Source organism: Arachis ipaensis, chromosome B4, assembly GCF_059453495.1.
Source record: "Arachis ipaensis isolate K30076 ecotype BB chromosome B4, ASM5945349v1, whole genome shotgun sequence".
In the NCBI taxonomy this organism is placed as follows: domain Eukaryota; kingdom Viridiplantae; phylum Streptophyta; class Magnoliopsida; order Fabales; family Fabaceae; genus Arachis; species Arachis ipaensis.
Window position 1 is genome coordinate 38,775,220 of NC_142439.1, and position 20,147 is coordinate 38,795,366.

General features: G+C 39.1%; 2 protein-coding genes across 2 annotated transcripts; both read left to right on the forward strand.

Annotated features, from left to right (window-relative positions):
* Positions 1-1,405: 1,405 nt before the first annotated feature.
* Positions 1,406-2,200, forward strand: LOC107636394 (uncharacterized). Its single transcript, XM_016339910.1, has 3 exons — positions 1,406-1,584; positions 1,675-1,900; positions 1,955-2,200. The coding sequence occupies exons 1-3, from the start codon at positions 1,406-1,408 to the stop codon at positions 2,198-2,200; spliced, it is 651 nt and encodes a 216-aa protein (XP_016195396.1).
* Positions 2,201-7,384: 5,184 nt separating this feature from the next.
* LOC148567246 (uncharacterized) lies at positions 7,385-8,157 on the forward strand. The gene is made up of 2 exons (XM_088484544.1): positions 7,385-7,708; positions 7,864-8,157. The coding sequence occupies exons 1-2, from the start codon at positions 7,385-7,387 to the stop codon at positions 8,155-8,157; spliced, it is 618 nt and encodes a 205-aa protein (XP_088340670.1).
* Positions 8,158-20,147: the final 11,990 nt, after the last annotated feature.

Here is a 20,147-nt window from a genome sequence, read left to right on the forward strand (position 1 = left end):
TTTCCTTTTCAAATTTCAAAAAAAAAAAAAAAACGTTTTGAAACTCCTTTCCTTTCTAAGTCTAAAAATTCAAAAATTTAGATTGATTCTAGTATTTCTATTTTGAATTTTTCATCTTTAGCAATATCACTTTAATTTATTTCATATCTCTTTAGGACATTTCACTGGGAGCTCTCTATACTGTGACATAGAGGTCCCCACATTTTCTTTGCTTTGCTTCTTGTTTGTGTAAGTAGGAACAACAAAAATTCATTATGGAACCACTTGAGAGTGCACAACCAAGGAGAACTTTGGGGTCCTATATAGCCCCCACTCCTGACTTCTATGGAAGAAGTATTTGCATACCACTTATTAGAGCTGCCAATTTTGAGCTCAACCCACAGCTAATTATCCTAGTACAGCAAAACTGTCAGTTTCAGGGACTTTTGCAAGAAGAACCTACAGAGTTCCTTGCAAACTTCTTGCAAATTTCTGACACAGTACGAACCGGAGGAGTATACCAGGATCTCTACAGACTCATACTCTTCCCATTTGTTGTAAAAGGCCAAGCAAAGAGATGGCTGGATACTCAACCCAAATTGAACTTGAAAACATGGGATAAGCCGGTGGACAAATTCTTGAACCAATACTTCCCCCCAAAGAAGCTAACCCAACTAAGGCTGGACATTCAAGGCTTCAGACAAGAAGAGAATGAGTTTCTTCATGATGCCTGGGGGAGATACAGAATGATGCTACAGAAATGCCCCACAAAAATATTCTCAGAATGGATAAAGCTAGACATCTTTTATTACGAACTCACAGATAGGGCTAAGATGTTCCTAGATCATTCTGTGGGTGGTTCAATCCACATGAGAAAGACAATCGAAGAAGCTCAAGAACTCATTGAGACAGTGGCCAGCAACCAGCACCTATACTCATCTAGTGAGACTGCAATGAAAGGAGAGGTCAAGGCAGTGTCCACTAAATCAGACCCTCCAAAACAAAGTGAATCATTGACACAGCAGCTACACTCTCTCACACAATAGTTGCTAAGTCTGCAAGAAGTGTTACAAGAGACCCGGGCCTCTAACAAGAACATAGAGGCACGGTTGAACCAGGCTGAACAGCATTTGTCCAACCAGATAAGAGAAGAATGTCAAACTATTCAACTGAGGAGTGGAAGATCCCTGACTACCCAGTCTCAGAACAGTAAGAAGCAAGGGAAAGGAAAAACGTCAGAAGATGAAAATAGAGCAACCCTTGGCACTAGCAAGGGCGCTAAACTCCCAGGGGGAGGGGTAACAAGGGCATCCAACGCCCAAAAGGGGGTTATGTTGGAGTTGAACGCCCAGATAGGGGAGGCCAAGCACGTCCCAGTTCAGGGAACATCTATCCTAAGCAAGCTGGTAATCCTCAGTCTGGCACCATGGATACTCACCCTACACCACTCAGTACACCTGAGTACAGGACCAGGATGCCATATCCTCAAAAATTCTGTCAAGCTGAAAAGGACAAGAAATTTGCTAGGTTTGCGGATTACCTCAAAACCGTAGAGATCAAGATCCCATTTGCAAAAGCCCTTGAAAAAATACCCTCCTATGCCAAGTTCATGAAGGATATATTTAGCCACAAGAAGGATTGAAGGGAAGTAGAGACTGTCCTCCTCACTGAAGAATATAGTGTAGTCATCCAAAGAACCCTACCAGAGAAACTTCAAGACCTTGGGAGCTTTGTGATACCCTGTACTCTCGGAGATGGTTACACAAGGAAATCCCTATGTGATCTTGGAGCAAGGATCAATCTGATGCCCTTATCACTACTAAGGAATCTTGGGACTCAAGAAGTGAAGCCCATCCGCATCTGCCTTCAGCTTGCTGATGGCTCCATCAAGTTCCCCTCAGGGGTAGTTGAAGACATGATTGTAAGGGTTGGACCTTTGCATTCCCCACAGACTTTGTAGTGTTGAATATGGAAGAACACAAGAATATTTCCATCATTCTTTCTGGCTACAAGAAGAACCTTCATTGATGTGCAAAAAGGGGAAGTGACACTGAGAGTCAATGAGGACCAATACGTACTCAATGCTGTCAAAGCTATGCAGTACCCTGACACCCCAGAGGAATGTATGAGGATTGATATTATCGACCCCCTGGTGGAAGAGGTACATGCAATTGAGAGACTCGAGGAGGAGCTGGATGACATCCTGGGGGATGACACGTGATGAATCCATATTTGACGATATATTTTGGTTTGATTTGAGTGGATTTCATCACTTGAACCCACATTTATTCATCCAAATAGCATACTTTTGTGTTCTCTCCCTAAATTGAGCCTAATTGTGAAAACATGCTATTTTATGCTTAATTTAATAACTTTTATCCCACTTTTATCCCATTCGATGCCTTGATGGTTTTGATGAGTGATTTCAGGTGTATTAGGTTGGAATGGCTTGATAAGAGTGGAAGAAGAGCATGAAATTGGGAGAAAACATGAAGAAAACAAAGCAGAAGCACATATTGGAGTGTGCGTGCGCACAACCCCTGTGTGTACGCACAAGAACCACACAGCCATGTGTGCATGCGCACAACATCCTGTGCGTGTGCACAAGAAGAAAATCAGCATGTGTGCGTACGTACACACCTGTGCGTATGCACACGTACCAACACGTGACTCACTTAATGGAAATCGCTGGGGGTGATTTCTAGGCCTCTAGAGCCCAGTTTTTAGACTTTCTGAAGCTAATTCTTCCTATATCAAAGAAGGCCTCAATCCATGTGAAGGGAGGGGGGAAATTAGTTTTAGTTTAGCATAATGTAGGTTTTTTTCTAGAGAGAGAAGCTCCCCCTTCTCTCTAGAACTAGACTTTCTTAGTTTAATTTCTTATAATTTCTACTTTTAATTCTTGTTTTCATTTACTTTTCCTTGTCATTTATTTTTATTACATCTTTGTTCTTCTTCATTTCCTTTGTTCTTTCCTTTATCTTGTCATTTTCATGTTATGAACCCTCTTTGTGATTTTAATTTACAATTAATGCAATTTATGTTTTATGTTCATTTAATGCTTCTTTTAGTTGTTGTTATCATTTTCTTGCTTTTGGTAGTTAGATTTTATTTTTAATGTATTTTAATATTATTTTATTTTCATGCACACCAAGTATTTGATAAAATGCTTGGTTTAGTCTTTACTTAGTTTTTCCTCACTCTTGGTTTGAATTTGATGACTTTGGTGATCCTTGAGTCATTGATGTCTATTCTTGTTTGATATATTAGAGTAGTTAGTTGATTTGGTCTCCCTTGACATTAAGTGACCCAATAGTGTTGACTTAGGACTTAGGGATTGAAATCAACTATGCCTATTTGACTTATCTTCGATGTAAGGTTGACTAAGAAGGATTAACTCTTCATAATCATCATGTGTTTGTGGTCAATGGCTAGGATAGGTAATCTTAGTTCTCAATTACTTGCCAAGAGGTTTCTTGCATTTGAAGTTTAATTGCTTTGACTTTTATTGCTTTGATTTTTAGTTTCTTGCATGTTTAGCTTTTCACACTCTTGGTTGAGAAATTGGGTGTTTGGGTGGAATTGAGTTGTGGATGTCCATTCTGTATTGTGTGAGGATTGTTAATTGGTTTGGTTTTCCTTGACTCTAAGTGACCCATAGTGTTGACTAGGACTTAGGGATTAGAATCAATTATGCCCTTTTGACTAATTCTCAAGTAGGATAGACTAATTGTGATTAATTCCACACAATTGCCATGTTTATGGTCCATAACTAGGATATGAATCCTTAATTCCCCAATTCTCACCAAGAGTCTTCTTGTATGTTCATTTACTTTCTTGCCATTTACTTTTCTTGTCTCTTTAAACCAAAACCCCAGAAATATCCCATAGCCAATAACATGACATTTCATTGCAACTCCTAAGGAAGACGACCCAGAAGTTAAATACTCTCGGTTTATATTTGGTTTGAATTGTGATAACATTTGATTGATGGTCAATTGTCGGGTTAGGACTATACTTACAACGCTAATTCTATTTTTAGTGAGAAAATCTAAACCTATGCAATTTGGCCATTGTTAACACGCCTGACATAGAGGCACCAGAAGAATAGGAGGAATAATTAAAAGCTCCTAAAGTGGAGGATGGACCTCCCAAACTCGAGCTCAAGCCATTACTATCATCCTTGAAATACGTGTTTCTAGGAGATGGTGCCATTTATCCAGTGATCATAAGCTCAGCTTTAGAGCCGCAAGAAGAACAAGCACTGATTCAAGTGTTGAAGACCCATAGAACAGCTATTGGGTGGACTATAAGTGACTTAAAAGGAATTAGTCCAACCCAGTGCATGCACAAGATCAGGCTCGAGGAAGATGCCAAACCAATGGTGCAACCACAGAGGCGATTGAATCCGGCCATGAAGGAAGTAGTCCAAAAAGAAGTCATAAAACTGTGGGAGGCTGGGATATCTATCCCATTTCAGACAGCCCCTGGGTAAGCTGATGAGCGGATATTTTATACGCTTTTTGGCATCACTTTTATATAGTTTTTAGTAGTTTTTGTTTAGTTTGTATTAAGTTTTTATAGGTTTAGTGTTAAATTCACATTTTTGGATACTACTATGAGTTTTTGTGTTTTTGGGCAATTTCAGGTATTTTCTGGCTGAATTTGAGGAGCTGGAGCAGAAGTCTGATTCAGAGACAGAGAAAGCACTACAGATGCTGTCCAGATCTGACCTGCCTGCATTTGGAAGAGCTTTTTTGGAGCTACAGAGGTCTAAATGGAGCGCTCATAATAATTGTGGAAAGCTGACTTTTAGAGCTTTCCAGCAATATATAATAGTCCATACTTTGCTTTAGATTAGAAGGCCCAAAACTGGCGTCCAACGCCAGCGTCCTGCCTCCTTCCAAGTGTCCAGCGCCCAAAGAGCAGAGCCCAATGTACAAAGGCCCATAGAGGACCCCCTAGTGGGTGTTCCACACCCCAGGAAGCCTAAGCACGTGGATTTCATCAAAGCTCAGTCCAAACACTCACAAAGTAGGCCCCAAAAGTGGATTTTAGCACTAAATAGACTATTTTACCCTTACTAGTCATCTGTTTAGTATTTAAAGTGTATTTTACATCAATCACGCATACTTTTCAGCATTATTCATGTTTTTCCATTGTATTATCTTTTCAGTATGAGTTTCTAAACCTTCTAGGTTGAGGGGAGGAGCCCTGCTGAGTCCTATGAATTAATAAAAGTATTACTGTTTCTCTTCGATCTGTGTTTGATTAATTCTAAGATGTGTATTCGTTCTTCATCACTATGAATGCGTTAAACTGGCATAAGGTTATCACATTCTACATGGATTTAGAGTGCATCTTTCATCGGACAATGATGAACCACCAGCTTGAATACACGTCTCTCAGACGGCTAATCCATGACTTCGTTGGGGACTTCTCGAGACATAAGTTCAGCTGATTTATGGAGAGATTAGGGTCTCTGTGGTAGAGGCTAGAAGCTAACGCGCTTCACCCTCAAGTAGAGATGGATTCACACTAAACATGGGGTTCAGATCCGGAGGAGTATTGGCAGCTGCTCAAACCAGTGCCAATCACACACAGTCTGCCATTGAAGAAATCACTCACAAGCAAGGAGAGCAGTAGTACTAGAGTTAATTCAGAAAGGTAAAGCAACTCCAAATCTCAACTCTATTCCTATTAGTATTTTCTAACCCTTTTGCTTTCATAGTTTCATGATCATCATACTTCAACCAACTCTATATACAACATTACTATTAATTATCCAACAACCTTCTGATTCCGCCTGACTAAGACCTGCAAGATAACCATTGCTTGCTTTAGACCACAATCCTCATGGGATTGACCTTGACTCGCTCAGGTATTACTTGGATGACCCAGTGCACTTGCTGGTACAGCTATACGAAAGTGTGGGGATTCGTGCACCATAAGCCTCGTCCAAGTTATGCCCAAGAAAGGCGGGATGACAGTGATCCACAATGAGAAGAACAAACTGATTCCTACAAGAACAGTTACAAGATGGCGTATGTGTATTGATTATGGAAGACTCAACAACACCACAAGAAAGGATCATTTCTCCTACCATTCATAGACCAGATGCTGGAGAGACTGGCTGGGCATACTTTCTACTACTTCCTGGATGACTATTCAGGCTACAATCAAATTGCAGTAGTCCCTCAGGATCAGGAGAAAACAGCATTCACATGCCCATATGGCTTGTTTGCTTACAGAAGAATGCCATTCGACCTCTGTAATACACCTACAACCTTTCAGAGGTGTATGCTCTTCATTTTCTCAGACATGGTTGAGAAATTCCTTGAGGTATTCATGGATGATTTCTCTGTTTTTGGCGATTCCTTTGATTCCTTCCTTAACCATCTCGCCCTAGTTCTGAAACGATGCCAAGAAACTAACCTGGTTTTAAATTGGGATAAGTGCCACTTCATGGTGATTGAAGGCATTGTTCTTGGACATCGGATTTCGAACAAAGGAATAGAGGTCGATCAGGCCAAGGTGGAAGTAATTGAACGACTACCACCACCCACTAATGTTAAAGCAATCAGAAGCTTCTTAGGACATGCAGTCTTTTATAGGAAGTTTATAAAAGACCTCTCCAAAATTTCAAAACCCCTGTGCAATCTATTAGCCACTAACATTCTTTTTGTTTTTGATAAAGATTCCATGCATGCTTTTGAGACTCTGAAAGCAAAGCTTATCTCTGCACCTAACTGGGACCTACGATTCGAACTGATGTGTGATGCCAGTGATTATGCAATAGGTGCAATCCTCGGACAGAGACATGATAAGCTCTTGCACATCATTTATTACGCCAGTCGCATTTTAAATGACGCACAAAAGAACTACACCACTACAGAGAAGGAGTTACTTGCGGTGGTCTATGCCATTGACAAGTTCAGATCCTATTTAATAGGCTCTAATGTCATTATCTATACTAACCATGCTGCTCTCAAGTACCTTCTTTCCAAGTAGGACTCTAAACCAAGATTGATAAGATGGGTGTTACTCCTGCAAGAGTTTGCCGTAGAGATCAGGGACAAGAAAGGATCAGAAAATTAGGAAGCTGACCACTTATCCTGGATTGAACCTGTAGCAGGGATGTCCTCTTCCACTACCGAGATATCTGAGACTCTCCTTGATGAACGACTCTTTGCAATCTGCAAGCTTCCTTGGTTTGTAGACATTGCAAATTACAAGGCGATAAGATTCATTCCCAAGGAATACAATAGACAGCAAGATCGGAAACTCATTCATGATGCTAAGTACTACTTGTGGGACAAACCATATCTTTTCAAAAGGTGCTCGGACGGTATAATCTGCCGTTGTGTATCTGAGGAGGAAGCATAGCAAATCCTATAGCATTGCCATGGCTCAGATTATGGGGGGTCATTTTGGAGGTGAGCGAACTGCCACCAAGGTCCTCCAAAGCGGCTTTTACTGGCCAACGCTCTTCAAGGACTCCCAGAAGTTTGTCCGCAACTGTGATAGTTGTCAACGGGCTGGAAACCTCCCTCACAATCATGAGATGCCTCAACAAGGAATCTTGGAAATTGAGGTGTTTGCTGTATGGGGAATAGACTTCATGGGACCGTTTTCACCGTCATTCTCAAACACCTACATCCTTGTGGCAGTAGACTATGTGTCTAAATGGATTGAAGCAATTGCATCACCCACTAATGACACTCGAGTGGTGATGAAATTCCTCTAAAAATACATTTTCAGCAAATTCGGCGTCCCAAGGACACTGATTAGTGATGGAGGCAGTCATTTCTGTAATAAACAACTCGAATCCATCCTGCACCATTATGGCGTTCGCCACAAAGTGGCAACCCCTACCATCTGTAGACAAATGGACAAGCCGAAGTCTCCAATAGAGAACTCAAAAGAACCCTAGAGAGAACAGTGGGAGCCTTCAGTAAGAGCTGGGCAAGAAAGCTCGACGATGCCCTTTGGGCATATAGAACAACTTTCAAGACCCCTATTGGAATGTCGCCCTACCAGCTGGTCTATGGCAAGGCATGTCATTTACCAGTGAAACTGGAACAAAGAGCTTACTGGGCAACCAGATTCCTCAACTTTGATGCCAAGGCTGTAGGAGAAAAAAAGTTGCTCCAACTAAATGAATTGGATGAATTTTGACAAGCTGCATTTAACAATGCTAAAACTTACAAGGAAAGGGCCAAGAAAAGGCACGATAAAAAGATCTCTTCTAGAGTCTTCGAGTCTGGCCAGATGGTTTTACTCTTCAATTCCAAACTCAAGCTCTTCCGAGGGAAGCTAAAGTCACGATGGACGGGACCCTTTGTGATCTCTAATATATCACCTTATGGTTATATTGGTGCAGAAATTATAACCACAAACTAACCGGCAAGTGCACCGGGTCGTACCAAGTAATACCTCGGGTGAGTAAGGGTCGATCCCACGAGGATTGATGGACAAAGAAACAATGGTTAAGTGATTTACTTAGTTAGATAAATAGAAAAGAGTGTTTTGGTATTCAAAAGCATTAAACAGTAATTCCAAATTAAAACAGCAAGCAGTAAACGGGTTGTGAAATATATGGAGAAAACAGTTAAGGTTTCTGAGTTATCTATTTTCTGGATTGACTTTTCTTACTAACTATTTTAATCATGCAAGATTTAATTCATGGCAAACTATATGTGACTAAACCCTAATTCCTTAGACTTGTTTAGTCTCCTCTAAAATTCATCAACCGCCAATTCCTTGGTCACTTAATTCCAATTAGAGGGTGAAGTTCAATTCTAGTTTATATGCCACAGAAATTCTAATTACCCAAATATAAGAGGATTATATGTCACGTATCCCGTTAAGTCCAGATAATTAGAAATTTTGGAGAATATGTTTTCAAGCTGTTGTTCAAGTAAAGATTTTTTCCAAGTTATACAAGAACTCAATTAGAACAAGGGTCATATTTCCGTTCCACCCAAATTCATAAGATAAAGAACAAAAACAATTCTTAAAATATAAATCAATACATGAATTAAAATAGAAAAATAATAGTATCAATCCATACAATAGACAGAGCTCCTAACCTTAACAATGGAGGTTTAGTTGCTCATGGTTCAGAGAGAAAATAAGGATTCTAGTAAACTGTAAATTGCAGAATGAGGTAGAAGAGAAGAGATGAACCTGAAGGGTTGATTCTTTTCTCTTTTATATCTAATCCTAATTAATGTAAAATATATTTTCTAAAAATTAAATAATATCTTTTCCTAATTATAAATAAAATAAAAATTAAATCAAAATTAATTAATTTCAGTGCAGCTTTGTATGAGTGCTTGGGGACCACTTGGGGCATTCGGATCCACGCTGAACTTGGAAATTCCCAAGTTCAGCGTGGAGGAGGCAACAATGTTTTGCTTGTTTCCCTTTGAGTCCATGCTGAACTTGGCTTTTTCCAAGTTCAGCATGGGATGTGGCGCGTGCTTCCCTGGGAGCTTTCAAGTTTCACGCTGAATTTAGCAGGGGCCAAGTTCAACGTGGAGGAGGCAGAGGTTGCTGGAGAAGAAGTATGCACTATTATATATCGTTGAAAATTCCTGAAAGTTATCTTTTCAACGCCTCTAGAATCACGTCAATTGGATATCTGTAGCTCAAGTTATTTTTGTTTGAGTGCAAGTAGGTCAGGATTGACAACATCATTCGCTTTCTCCCTTTTCTGCTACAAAACTCCATCAAATCCATCCAAATACTACCTGAAATAAATAGAATTGTACACAACTCAAAGTAGCATTCATAGTGGCTAAAAGATATTTAAATTTTGATTAAACTTGGCAATTCAAGTGCAAATTCACAAGGAATATATAGATAAGATGCTCACGCATCACAACACTAAACTTGAATTGTTGCTTGTCCTCAAGCAACCGAAATAAGTGCATGATTAAAATGTGAATTTGCATGAGAAGTGAAAGTTTATTCATACTCAAGTCTATTCTTAAAATGGGGTTTTTTCATTGTAACTCTGAACAGTTTTGGCATTTTACTCTCCATTGAATAAGAGGAATGTCAGTGTCATTCGGAATTGGAATTCGGATCATATTATGAATACTCTAATCTTTATACTCCAGTTAATCCTTGAACACAAAAAAATTTACTTTAATTCTATTTTCTTTTGTGCTTTGCACCTTGAGCCTAGCCATGACTTTAAATATTTTGTCTCAAGCTTTACTTGACACAGAAACACCACGAGCACTTGACTGGGGAACTCTTTCTAAATTCTGATTTTTTTTCTTTTTCAGTTACTTCCAGACAGTGGTGCTCAAAGCCTTCGGCGTACTCTGCTAAATTTATTTGGTCATGACTCTAAATATTCTGTCTCAAAGGTTACTTGAAACAAGAATACCACAAGCATATAATTAAGAAAACAACTCTTTGAGCTTTTAATCATGTCAGACCTCCCTAGTCATTGAAGCTCAGAGCCTTGGACCTTAATCTTATTTTTTTTGTTATTTTTTTTTTGCTTCAAGGATTAAGCTTTTGTTTATGATGAGTGGATAATTTATACACTTTTTGGTATTGTTTTTAGTATGTTGTTAGTATATTTTAGTTAGTTTTCATTATGTTTTTATTAGTTTTTAAATAAAAATCATATTTCTGGACTTTACTATGAGTTTGTGTGTTTTTCTGTGATTTCAGGTATTTTCTGGCTGAAATTGAGGGACCTGAGCAAAAATCTGATTCAGAGGCTGAAAAAGGACTGCAGATGCTGTTGGATTCTGACCTCCCTGCACTCGAAGTGGATTTTCTGGAGCTACAGAAGCCCAACTGGTGCGCTCTCAATTGCGTTGGAAAGTAGACATCCTGAGCTTTCCAGAAATATATAATAATCCATACTTTGCCCGAGATTTGATGGCCCAAACTAGTGTTTCAATTCAGCATAAAAATTCTGGCATCAAAACGCCAGAACTGGCATAAAAGTTGGAGTTAAACGCCCAAACTGGCACAAAAGCTGGCGTTTAACTCCAAGAAAGGTCTCTACACGTGAAAGTTTCAATGCTCGGCCCAAGCACACACCAAGTGGGCCCTGAAAGTGGATTTCTACACTAACTATTCTAGCTTACTCATTTTCTGTAACCCTAGGTCACTAGTTTATTATAAAAACTACTTTTAGTGATTCATCTTGTACCTTATGACACTCTACACGTTTCATATTGTATCTTCTACGGCATGAGTCTCTGAACCCCATTGTTGGGGGTGAGGAGCTCTGCTGTATTTTGATGAATTAATGCAATTACTACTGTTTTCCATTCTATCACGCTTGCTTCTATTCTAAGATATTCATTCACACTTCAACCTGATGAATGTGATGATCTGTGACACTCATCATCATTCTCACCTATGAATGCGTGCTTGACAACCACTTCCGTTCTACATGCAATCAAGCTTGAATGTGTATCTCTTGGGTTTCTAATCTAAGATTAGAACCTTCGTGGTATAGGCTAGAATTATTGGCAGCCATTTCTGAGGTTCGAAAAGTCTAAACCTTGTCTGTGGTATTCCGAGTAGGATCTGGGAAGGGATGATTGTGACGAGCTTCAAACTCGCGAGTGTTGGGCGTGTGACAGACGCAAAAGGATCAATGGATCCTATTCCAACATAATCGAGAATCGACAGATAATTAGCCGTGTGGTGACAGCACATTTGGAACATTTTCACTGAGAGGACGGGAAGTAGCCATTGACAACGGTTTTGCCCAACATAAAGCTTGCCATGGAGGGAGCCTTGCATGTGTGAAGAAGATAGTAAGAAAGCAGAGATTCAGGGGACAGAGCATCTCCAAAACCTCAACCTATTCTCCATTACTGCATAACAAGTATTTATTTCATGTTCTTCTACTTTTTACAATTAAATATGAGAATTATTGATATCCTGACTAAGAGTTACAAGATAACCATAGCTTGCTTCAAGCCAACAATCTCCGTGGGATCGATCCTTACTCACGTAAGGTATTACTTGGACGACCCAGCACTTGCTGGTTAGTTGTGCGGAATTGCAAAAGTGTGATTGTGATTTCGTGCACCAAGTTTTTAGCGCCGTTGCCGGGGATTGTTCGAGTTTGGACAACTGACGGTTTATCTTGTTACTTAGATTAGGAATAATTTATTTTTGTTGGTTTAGAGTCACTAAATTTGAGTCTTTTATTTGAGTTAGTTTCATATTTTAAGTTTGGTGTCAATTGCATGCTTTTATTTTCTTTTAATTTTTTGAATTTGCATGTTCTTAGTTCTTTCTTGATCTTTAAAAATTCTAAGTTTGGTGTCCTCTTTGTGTTTTCCTTTAAATTTTTGAAAAGTTGTGTTTGATTTTCTAAAATTTTTAAGTTTGGTGTCCCTTGTGCTTTTACTTACTTAAAAATTTTTCAAAAATTTATTCTTGGTGTTCATCTTGATCTTCAAAGTGTTCTTGGTGTTCATCTTGACATTCAAAGTTTTCTTGTTTGTTCTCTTTGTTTTGATCTAAAATTTCTAAGTTTAGTGTCATTTTGTTGTTTTTCTCTTTCCTCATTAAAATTTAAAAATTAAAAAAATATCTTTTCCTTATTTTACTCATAAATTTTGAAATTTTGCATTAAATTAGTCAAAGATTTTCAAAATCATATCTTTTTTTTTTAGTCAAGTCAAAATTCTAACTTCAAAAATTGATCTTTTCAAATCTTTTTCAAAAAAAAAAAAAATCAAATCTCTTTAATTTCTTCAATCATATCTTTTCAATCATATCTTTTTATAAATTGCAATTATATCTTCTCAATCATATCTTTTTAAAATAATTTTCAATCATATCTTTTTTTATATAAATTGTAATCATATCTTCTCAATCATATCTTTTTAAAATAATTTTCAGTCATATCTTTTTTATTGCTAATTTTCAAAATCTTTTTAATCAATTAACTAATTTAGTTTTCAATTTGCTTTTATTTTCTTCTAATTTTCGAAAGTTTTATTTTATCTTCCACTCATTTTGTTTTATTTTTTTTGGTTACTTTTAATTAAATAAAATAAAAAAATTAAAAAAAATTCATATCAATTCCCTTTTCTCCATCATGGACATAAGTGGAAGTGAACAGTCCAGAAGGACTCTGGGGTCATATGCTAACCCCATTACAGCTGCATATGGGAGTAGCATCTATATACCTCCCATCAAAGCAAGCAGTTTTGAGCTAAATCCTCAGCTCATTATCATGGTGCAGCAAAATTGCCAGTATTCCGGTCTTCTACAGGAAAAACCTACTGAGTTTCTGGCATAGTTCTTACAAATTGCTGACACAGTACGTGATAAAGAAGTGGATCAGGATGTCTACAGTTTATTACTGTTTCCATTTGCTGTAAAAGATCAAGCTAAAAGGTGGTTAAATAACCAACCCACAACAAGCATAAAAACATGGAGACAGTTATCAGATAAATTCCTGAATCAATTTTACCCTCCAAAAAGGATGACACAGCTAAGGCTAGACATCCAAGGCTTTAAACAAGAGGATCATGAATTCCTTTATAATGCCTGGGAGAGGTACAGAGGGATGCTAAGGAAATGCCCCTCTGAAATGTTTTCAGAGTGGGTACAATTAGACATCTTCTACTATGGGCTTACAGAAAGAGCTCAAATGTCTCTAGACCACTCAGCTGGTGGATCTATACATATGAGAAAGACGATTGAAGAAGCTCAAGAACTCATTGATACGGTTGCTAGAAATCAGCATCTGTACTCAAGCAGTGAGTCCTCCATAAAAGAAGAGGCTAGGACAGTAACTACTGATCCTAATCCTCAAGAACAGATTGTTGAACTTAATCAGCAATTACTCCTTGTGACAAAACAATTAGCAAAATTTAAAAAGATGCTCCAAGACACTAAAAATGCTAACAAGAATATGGAAGCACAATTGAATCAGACAAGATAGTAGTTATCTAAACAGATAACAGAAAAATGCCAAGCTGTCTAACTAAGGAGTGGGAAGACATTGAATAAATCAGCTCAAAGTAGCAGAAAGCCAAGAAAGGAACAACTGACAGAGGATAACGAAACCACTGCCCAAAATCCCTCTGAGGACAGCAAGAGCCTAGACAGGAATAATTCTAGCGTTCAAACGCCAGAAAAGGGTGAAAAACTGGCGTCAAACGCCCAATGGATGCCCACTTCTGGCGTTCAAATGCCAGAAAAGGGAGGAAAGCTGGCGTTGAACGCCCATTCCTTGCCCAGTTCTAGCGTTCAAATGCCAGAAAAGGGTGGGAAGCTGGCGTTAAACGCCCATCCAGCACCCAATCCTGGCGTTCAAACGCCAATGAGGAATCAGACACCTGCAAGTGCTGATAGTAACCCCTCTAAGAAGGCTTCTCCAACCACCTCTATAGGGAATAAACCTGCAGCAACTAAGGTTGAAGAATATAAAGCCAAGATGCTTTATCCTCAGAAACTCCGCCAAGCAGAGCAGGATAAACAATTTGCCCACTTTGCAGACTATCTCAGGAATCTTGAGATAAAGATCCTGTTTGCAGAGGCACTTGAGCAAATACCCTCTTATGCTAAGTTCATGAAAGAGATCTTAAGTCATAAGAAGGATTGGAGAGAAACTAAAAAGGTGTTTCTCACTGAAGAATGCAGTGCAGTCATTCTGAAAAGCTTACCAGAGAAGCTTCAAGATCCAGGAAGCTTTATGATACCATGCACATTAGAGGGTGCTTGCACCAAGACAGCTCTATGTGACCTTGGAGTAAGTATCAACTTAATACCTGCATCCACTATTAGAAAGCTTGGCTTGACTGAAGAAGTCAAACCAACCTAGATATGTCTTCAACTTGCTAATGGCTCTATTAAATATCCATCAGGCATAATTGAGGACATGATTGTCAAGGTTGGGCCATTTACCTTTTCCACTGACTTTGTAGTGCTGGAAATGGAGGAGCATAAGAGTGCAACTCTCATTCTAGGAAGACCTTTCCTAGCAACTGGACGAACTCTTATTGATGTACAAAAAGGGGAGGTGACCCTGAGAGTCAATGAGGATGAGTTCAAGTTAAATGCTGTCAAAGCTATGCAGCATCAAGACACATCAAATGACTGCATGAGCACTGATATTATTGACTCTTTGGTGGAAGAGATCAATATGACTGAACATCTCGAATCAGAGCTAGATGACATCTTTAAAGATGTTCAGCCTAATCTGGAGAAATCAGAGGAAATAAAAGAACCTCTGAAAATTCCTCAGAAAGAGGATAAGCCTCCTAAACCCGAGCTCAAACCACTACCACCATCCCTGAAATATGCATTTCTGGGAGAAGATGACACTTTTTCAGTGATCATAAGCTCTGCTTTAAATCCACAGGAAGAGAAAGCACTCATTCAAGTGCTAAGGACACACAAGACAATTCTTGGGTGGTCCATAAGTGATTTTAAGGGCATTAGCCCAGCAAGATGCATGCACAATATCCTATTGGAGGATGATGCTAAGCCAGTGGTTCAACCACAGAGGCGGCTAAATCCAGCCATGAAGGAGGTGGTGCAGAAAGAGGTCACTAACTTACTAGAGGCTGGGATTATTTATCCTATTTCTAATAGCCCCTGGGTAAGCCCTGTCCAAGTTGTACCCAAAAAGGGAGGCATGACAGTGGTTCACAATGAAAAGAATGAACTGGTTCCTACAAGAATAGTTACAGGGTAGTGTATGTGTATTGACTACAGAAGGCTCAATACAGCCACCAGAAAGGATCATTTTCCTTTACCATTCATAGACCAGATGCTAGAGAGACTAGCAGGTCATGACTATTACTGCTTTTTGGATGGCTATTCAGGCCATAACCAAATTGCAGTAGATCCTCAGGATCAAGAGAAAATAGCATTCACATGTCCTTCTGGAGTATTTGCCTATAGAAGGATGCCTTTTGGTCTGTGCAATGCACCTGCAACCTTTCAGAGGTGCATGCTTTCCATTTTCTCTGATATGGTGGAAAAACTTCTGGAAGTCTTCATGGATGACTTTTTAGTATTTAGAGACTCATTCAGCTCCTGTCTTGACCATCTAGCACTTGTTCTGAAAAGATGCAAGAGACCAACCTAGTTTTAAACTGGGAAAAATGTCACTTTATGGTGACTGAAGGAATTGTCCTTGGGCATAAAATTTCAAACAAGAGAATAGAGGTGGATCAAGCTAAGGTAGAGGTAATTGAAAAATTACCACCACCTGCCAATGTAAAAGCAATCAGAAGCTTTCTGGGATATGTAGGATTCTACAAGAGGTTTATAAAGGATTTTTCGAAAATAGCAAAACCTCTGAGCAATCTGCTAGCTGCTGACACACCATTTGTGTTTGACACAGAGTGTCTGTAGGTGTTTGAGACCCTGAAAGCTAAGCTGGTCACAGCACCAGTCATCTCTGCACCAAACTGGACATTACCATTCGATCTAATGTGTGATGCCAGTGACCATGCCATTGGTGCAGTGTTAGGACAGAGGCATAACAAGCTTCTGCACGTCATTTACTATGCTAGCCATGTTTTAAATGATGCACAAAAGAATTACAAAACCACAGAAAAAGAGTTACTTGCAGTGGTTTATGCCATTGACAAGTTTAGATTCTATTTAGTAGGTTCAAAAGTGATTGTGTATACTAACCGTGCTGCTCTTAAATACCTACTCACAAAGCAGGATTCAAAACCCAGGCTCATAAGATGGGTGTTACTTCTGCAAGAGTTTGATATAGAAATAAGAGACAGAAAAGGGACAGAAAACTAGGTAGCTGATCACCTGTCCCGGATAGAACTAGTAGCAGGGGCGTCCCTCCCTCCTACTGAGATCTCTGAAACCTTTCTGGATGAGCAACTATTTACCATTCAGGAAGCACCATGGTTTGCAGACATTGCGAATTATAAAGCTGTGAGGTTCATACCCAAAGAGTACAGCAAGGTGCAGACGAAAAAACTAATTTTAGATTCAAAGTACTACTTATGGGATGAACCATATCTCTTTAAGAGATGCGTACCCAGACAAGAGGCACAGAAGATCCTATGGCACTGCCATGGATCACAGTATGGAGGACATTTTGGAGGTGAGCGAACAGCCACTAAGGTCCTCTAATGTGGCTTCTACTGGCCCACTCTCTATAGAGATGCCCGAGAGTTTGTGTGTAACTGTGATAGTTGCCAAAGAGCTGGCAACTTGCCTCATGGTTATGCCATGCCTCAACAAGGGATCTTAGAGATTGAGCTATTTGATGTATGGGGTATTGACTTCATGGGTCCCTTCCCACCATCATACTCAAACACTTACATTCTGGTGGCAGTAGACTATGTATCTAAATGGATAGAAGCAATTGCCACACCCACTAATGATACTAAGACCGTACTGAAATTCCTCCAGAAACATATCTTCAGCAGATTTGGCATCCCCAGAGTACTCATCAGTGACGGGGGCACTCATTTCTGCAATAAACAGCTATACTCTGCTATGGTCCGATATGGAGTTAGCTACAAAGTAGCAACTCCATATCACCAACAGACAAATGGGCAGGCTGAAGTCTCTAATAGAGAACTAAAAAGAATCCTGGAACGGACTGTAATTGCCCGTAGAAAGGATTCGGCAAAAAGCTTGGATGATGCTCTGTGGGCATACAGAACAGCATTCAAGACTCCTATAGGAACCTCTCCATACCAGCTTGTGTATGGCAAGGCCTGTCATCTGCTCGTGGAACTAGAACATAAGACCTACTAGGCAACCAGATTTCTAAACCTGGATGCTAAGTTAGCTGGAGAGAAAAGATTGCTCCAGCTGAATGAGCTAGAGGAATTCAGACTCAATGCTTTTGAAAATGCAAAAATTTATAAGGAAAAAGCAAAAAGGTGGCATGACAAGAAGCTGTCATCTAGAGTCTTTGAACCAGGACAGAAGGTTCTGCTCTTTAATTCTAGGCTCGGACTATTCCCCGGGAAATTGAAATCCCGGTGGAGGGGACCATATGTGATTACAAGTGTGTCACCATATGGATATGTTGAGCTTCAGGATATTGACTCTGACAAAAAGTTCATTGTTAATGGACAGAGAATCAAACACTATCTTGAAAGAAATTTTGAACAAGAATGCTCAAAACTGAGACTAGAATAAAACTCAGTCAAGGTCCAGCTAAAGACAATAAAGAAGCGCTTGTTGGGAAGCAACCCAATTTTATTATATCTATTTATTTTCTATTGTTATTTTATGTTTCCTGTAGGTTGATGATCTTGTGAAGTCACAAAAATAACTGAAAAAACAAAAAAAGAATGAAAAACAGTATTAAAAATAGCACACCCTGGAGGAGAAGCTTACTGGCGTTTAAACGCCAGTAAGAGAAGCAGAATGGGCATTAAACGCCCAGTCTGGCACCATTCTGGGCGTTTAACGCCAGAAAGGGGCACAGAGCTGGCGTTTAACGCCAGAAAAGGGCAAGAAGCTGGCGTTAAACGCCAGAAATGGGCAGCAAAGGGCGTTTTGCAAGCCTAATTGGTGCAAGGATGAGAAATTCTTGACACCTCAGGATCTGTGGACCCCACAGGATCCCCACCAACCTCAATTCACTCTCTCTCTTCTTCACACCTTTTCATAATACTCTTCCCCAAATACCCTTCACCAATCACCTCAATACCTCGTCCCCAAAAACCCCTCACCTATCAAAGCCCCCCTGGCCGAAACACTACCTCCCTCCATCTCCTCTATTTCTTCTTCCTCTACTCTCTTCTTTCTTCTTTTTGCTCAGGGACGAGCAATCCTTCTAAGTTTGGTGTGGTAAAAGCTAAAGCTTTTTATTTTTCCATAACTATTTATGGCACCAAAGGCCGGAGAAACCTTTAGAAAGAGGAAATAGAAGGCAAAAGCTTCCACCTCCCTAGGAGAATTAAGTTCCAATATGGGACAACTAAAGGTGGAACACCAAGAGCATTCCATCCTCCTTCATGAAATTAGAGAAGATCAAAGAATCGTGAGAGAGGAGCAACAAAGGCAAGGAAGAGACATTGAGGAGCTCAAGCACTCCATAAGATCTTCAAGAGGAAGAACAAGCCGCCATCACTAGGGTGGACCCGTTATTTAATTTCCTTGTTCTTTATTTTCTGTTTTTCAAAATTTTATGCTTTATGTTTATCTATGTTTGTGTTTTTATTACATGATCAGTAGTATCTTAGTGTCTATGCCTTAAAGCTATGAATTCATCACCTTTCTTAAATAAAAAGTGTTTTTAATTGAAAAAGAAAAAGAAGTGCATGAATTTCAAATTTTAAAACAGCTTAATTATTTTGATGTGGTGGCAATACTTTTGTTTTTCTGAATGAATGCTTGAATAGTGCATATTTTTGAATTTGTTGTTTATGAATGTTAAAATTGTTGGCTCTTGAAAGAATGATGGAAAAGGAGAAATATTATTGATAATATGAAAAATCATAAAAATAATTCTTGAAGCAAGAAAAAGCAGTGAAAAGCTTGCCAAAAAAAAAACTAAAAAAAAAGAGGTGAAAATAAAGAAAAAAAGAAAAAAAAAGAAAAGAAAAAGAAAAAGAGCAAGCAGAAAAAGCCAATAGCCCTTTAAACTAAAAGACAAGGGTAAAATAAAAAGGATCCAAGGTTTTGAGCATCAGTGGATAGGAGGGCCCACATGAATAAAATCTTGGCCTAAGCGGCTAAACCAAGCTGTCCCTAACCATGTGCTTGTGGCGTGAAGGTGTCAAGTGAAAACTTGAGACTGAGCGGTTAAAGTCGTGATCCAAAGCAAAAAGAGTGTGCTTAAGAGCTCTGGACACCTCTAATTGGGGACTCTAGCAAAGCTAAGTCACAATCTGAAAAGGTTCACCCAGTTATGTGTCTGTGGCATTTATATATCCGGTGGTAATATTGGAAAACAAAATGCTTTGGGTCACGGCCAAGACTCATAAAGTAGCTGTGTTCAAGACTCAACATACTGAACTAGGAGAATCAATAACATTATCTGAATTCTGAGTTCCTATAGATGCCAATCATTCTGAACTTCAAGGGATAAAGTGAGATGCCAAAACTGTTCAGAAGCAAAAAAAAAAAACTAAAAGCCCCGCTCATCTAATTAAGACTATCTTCATAGATGTTTTTGGAATTTATTGTATATTCTATTCTTTTTATCCTATTTG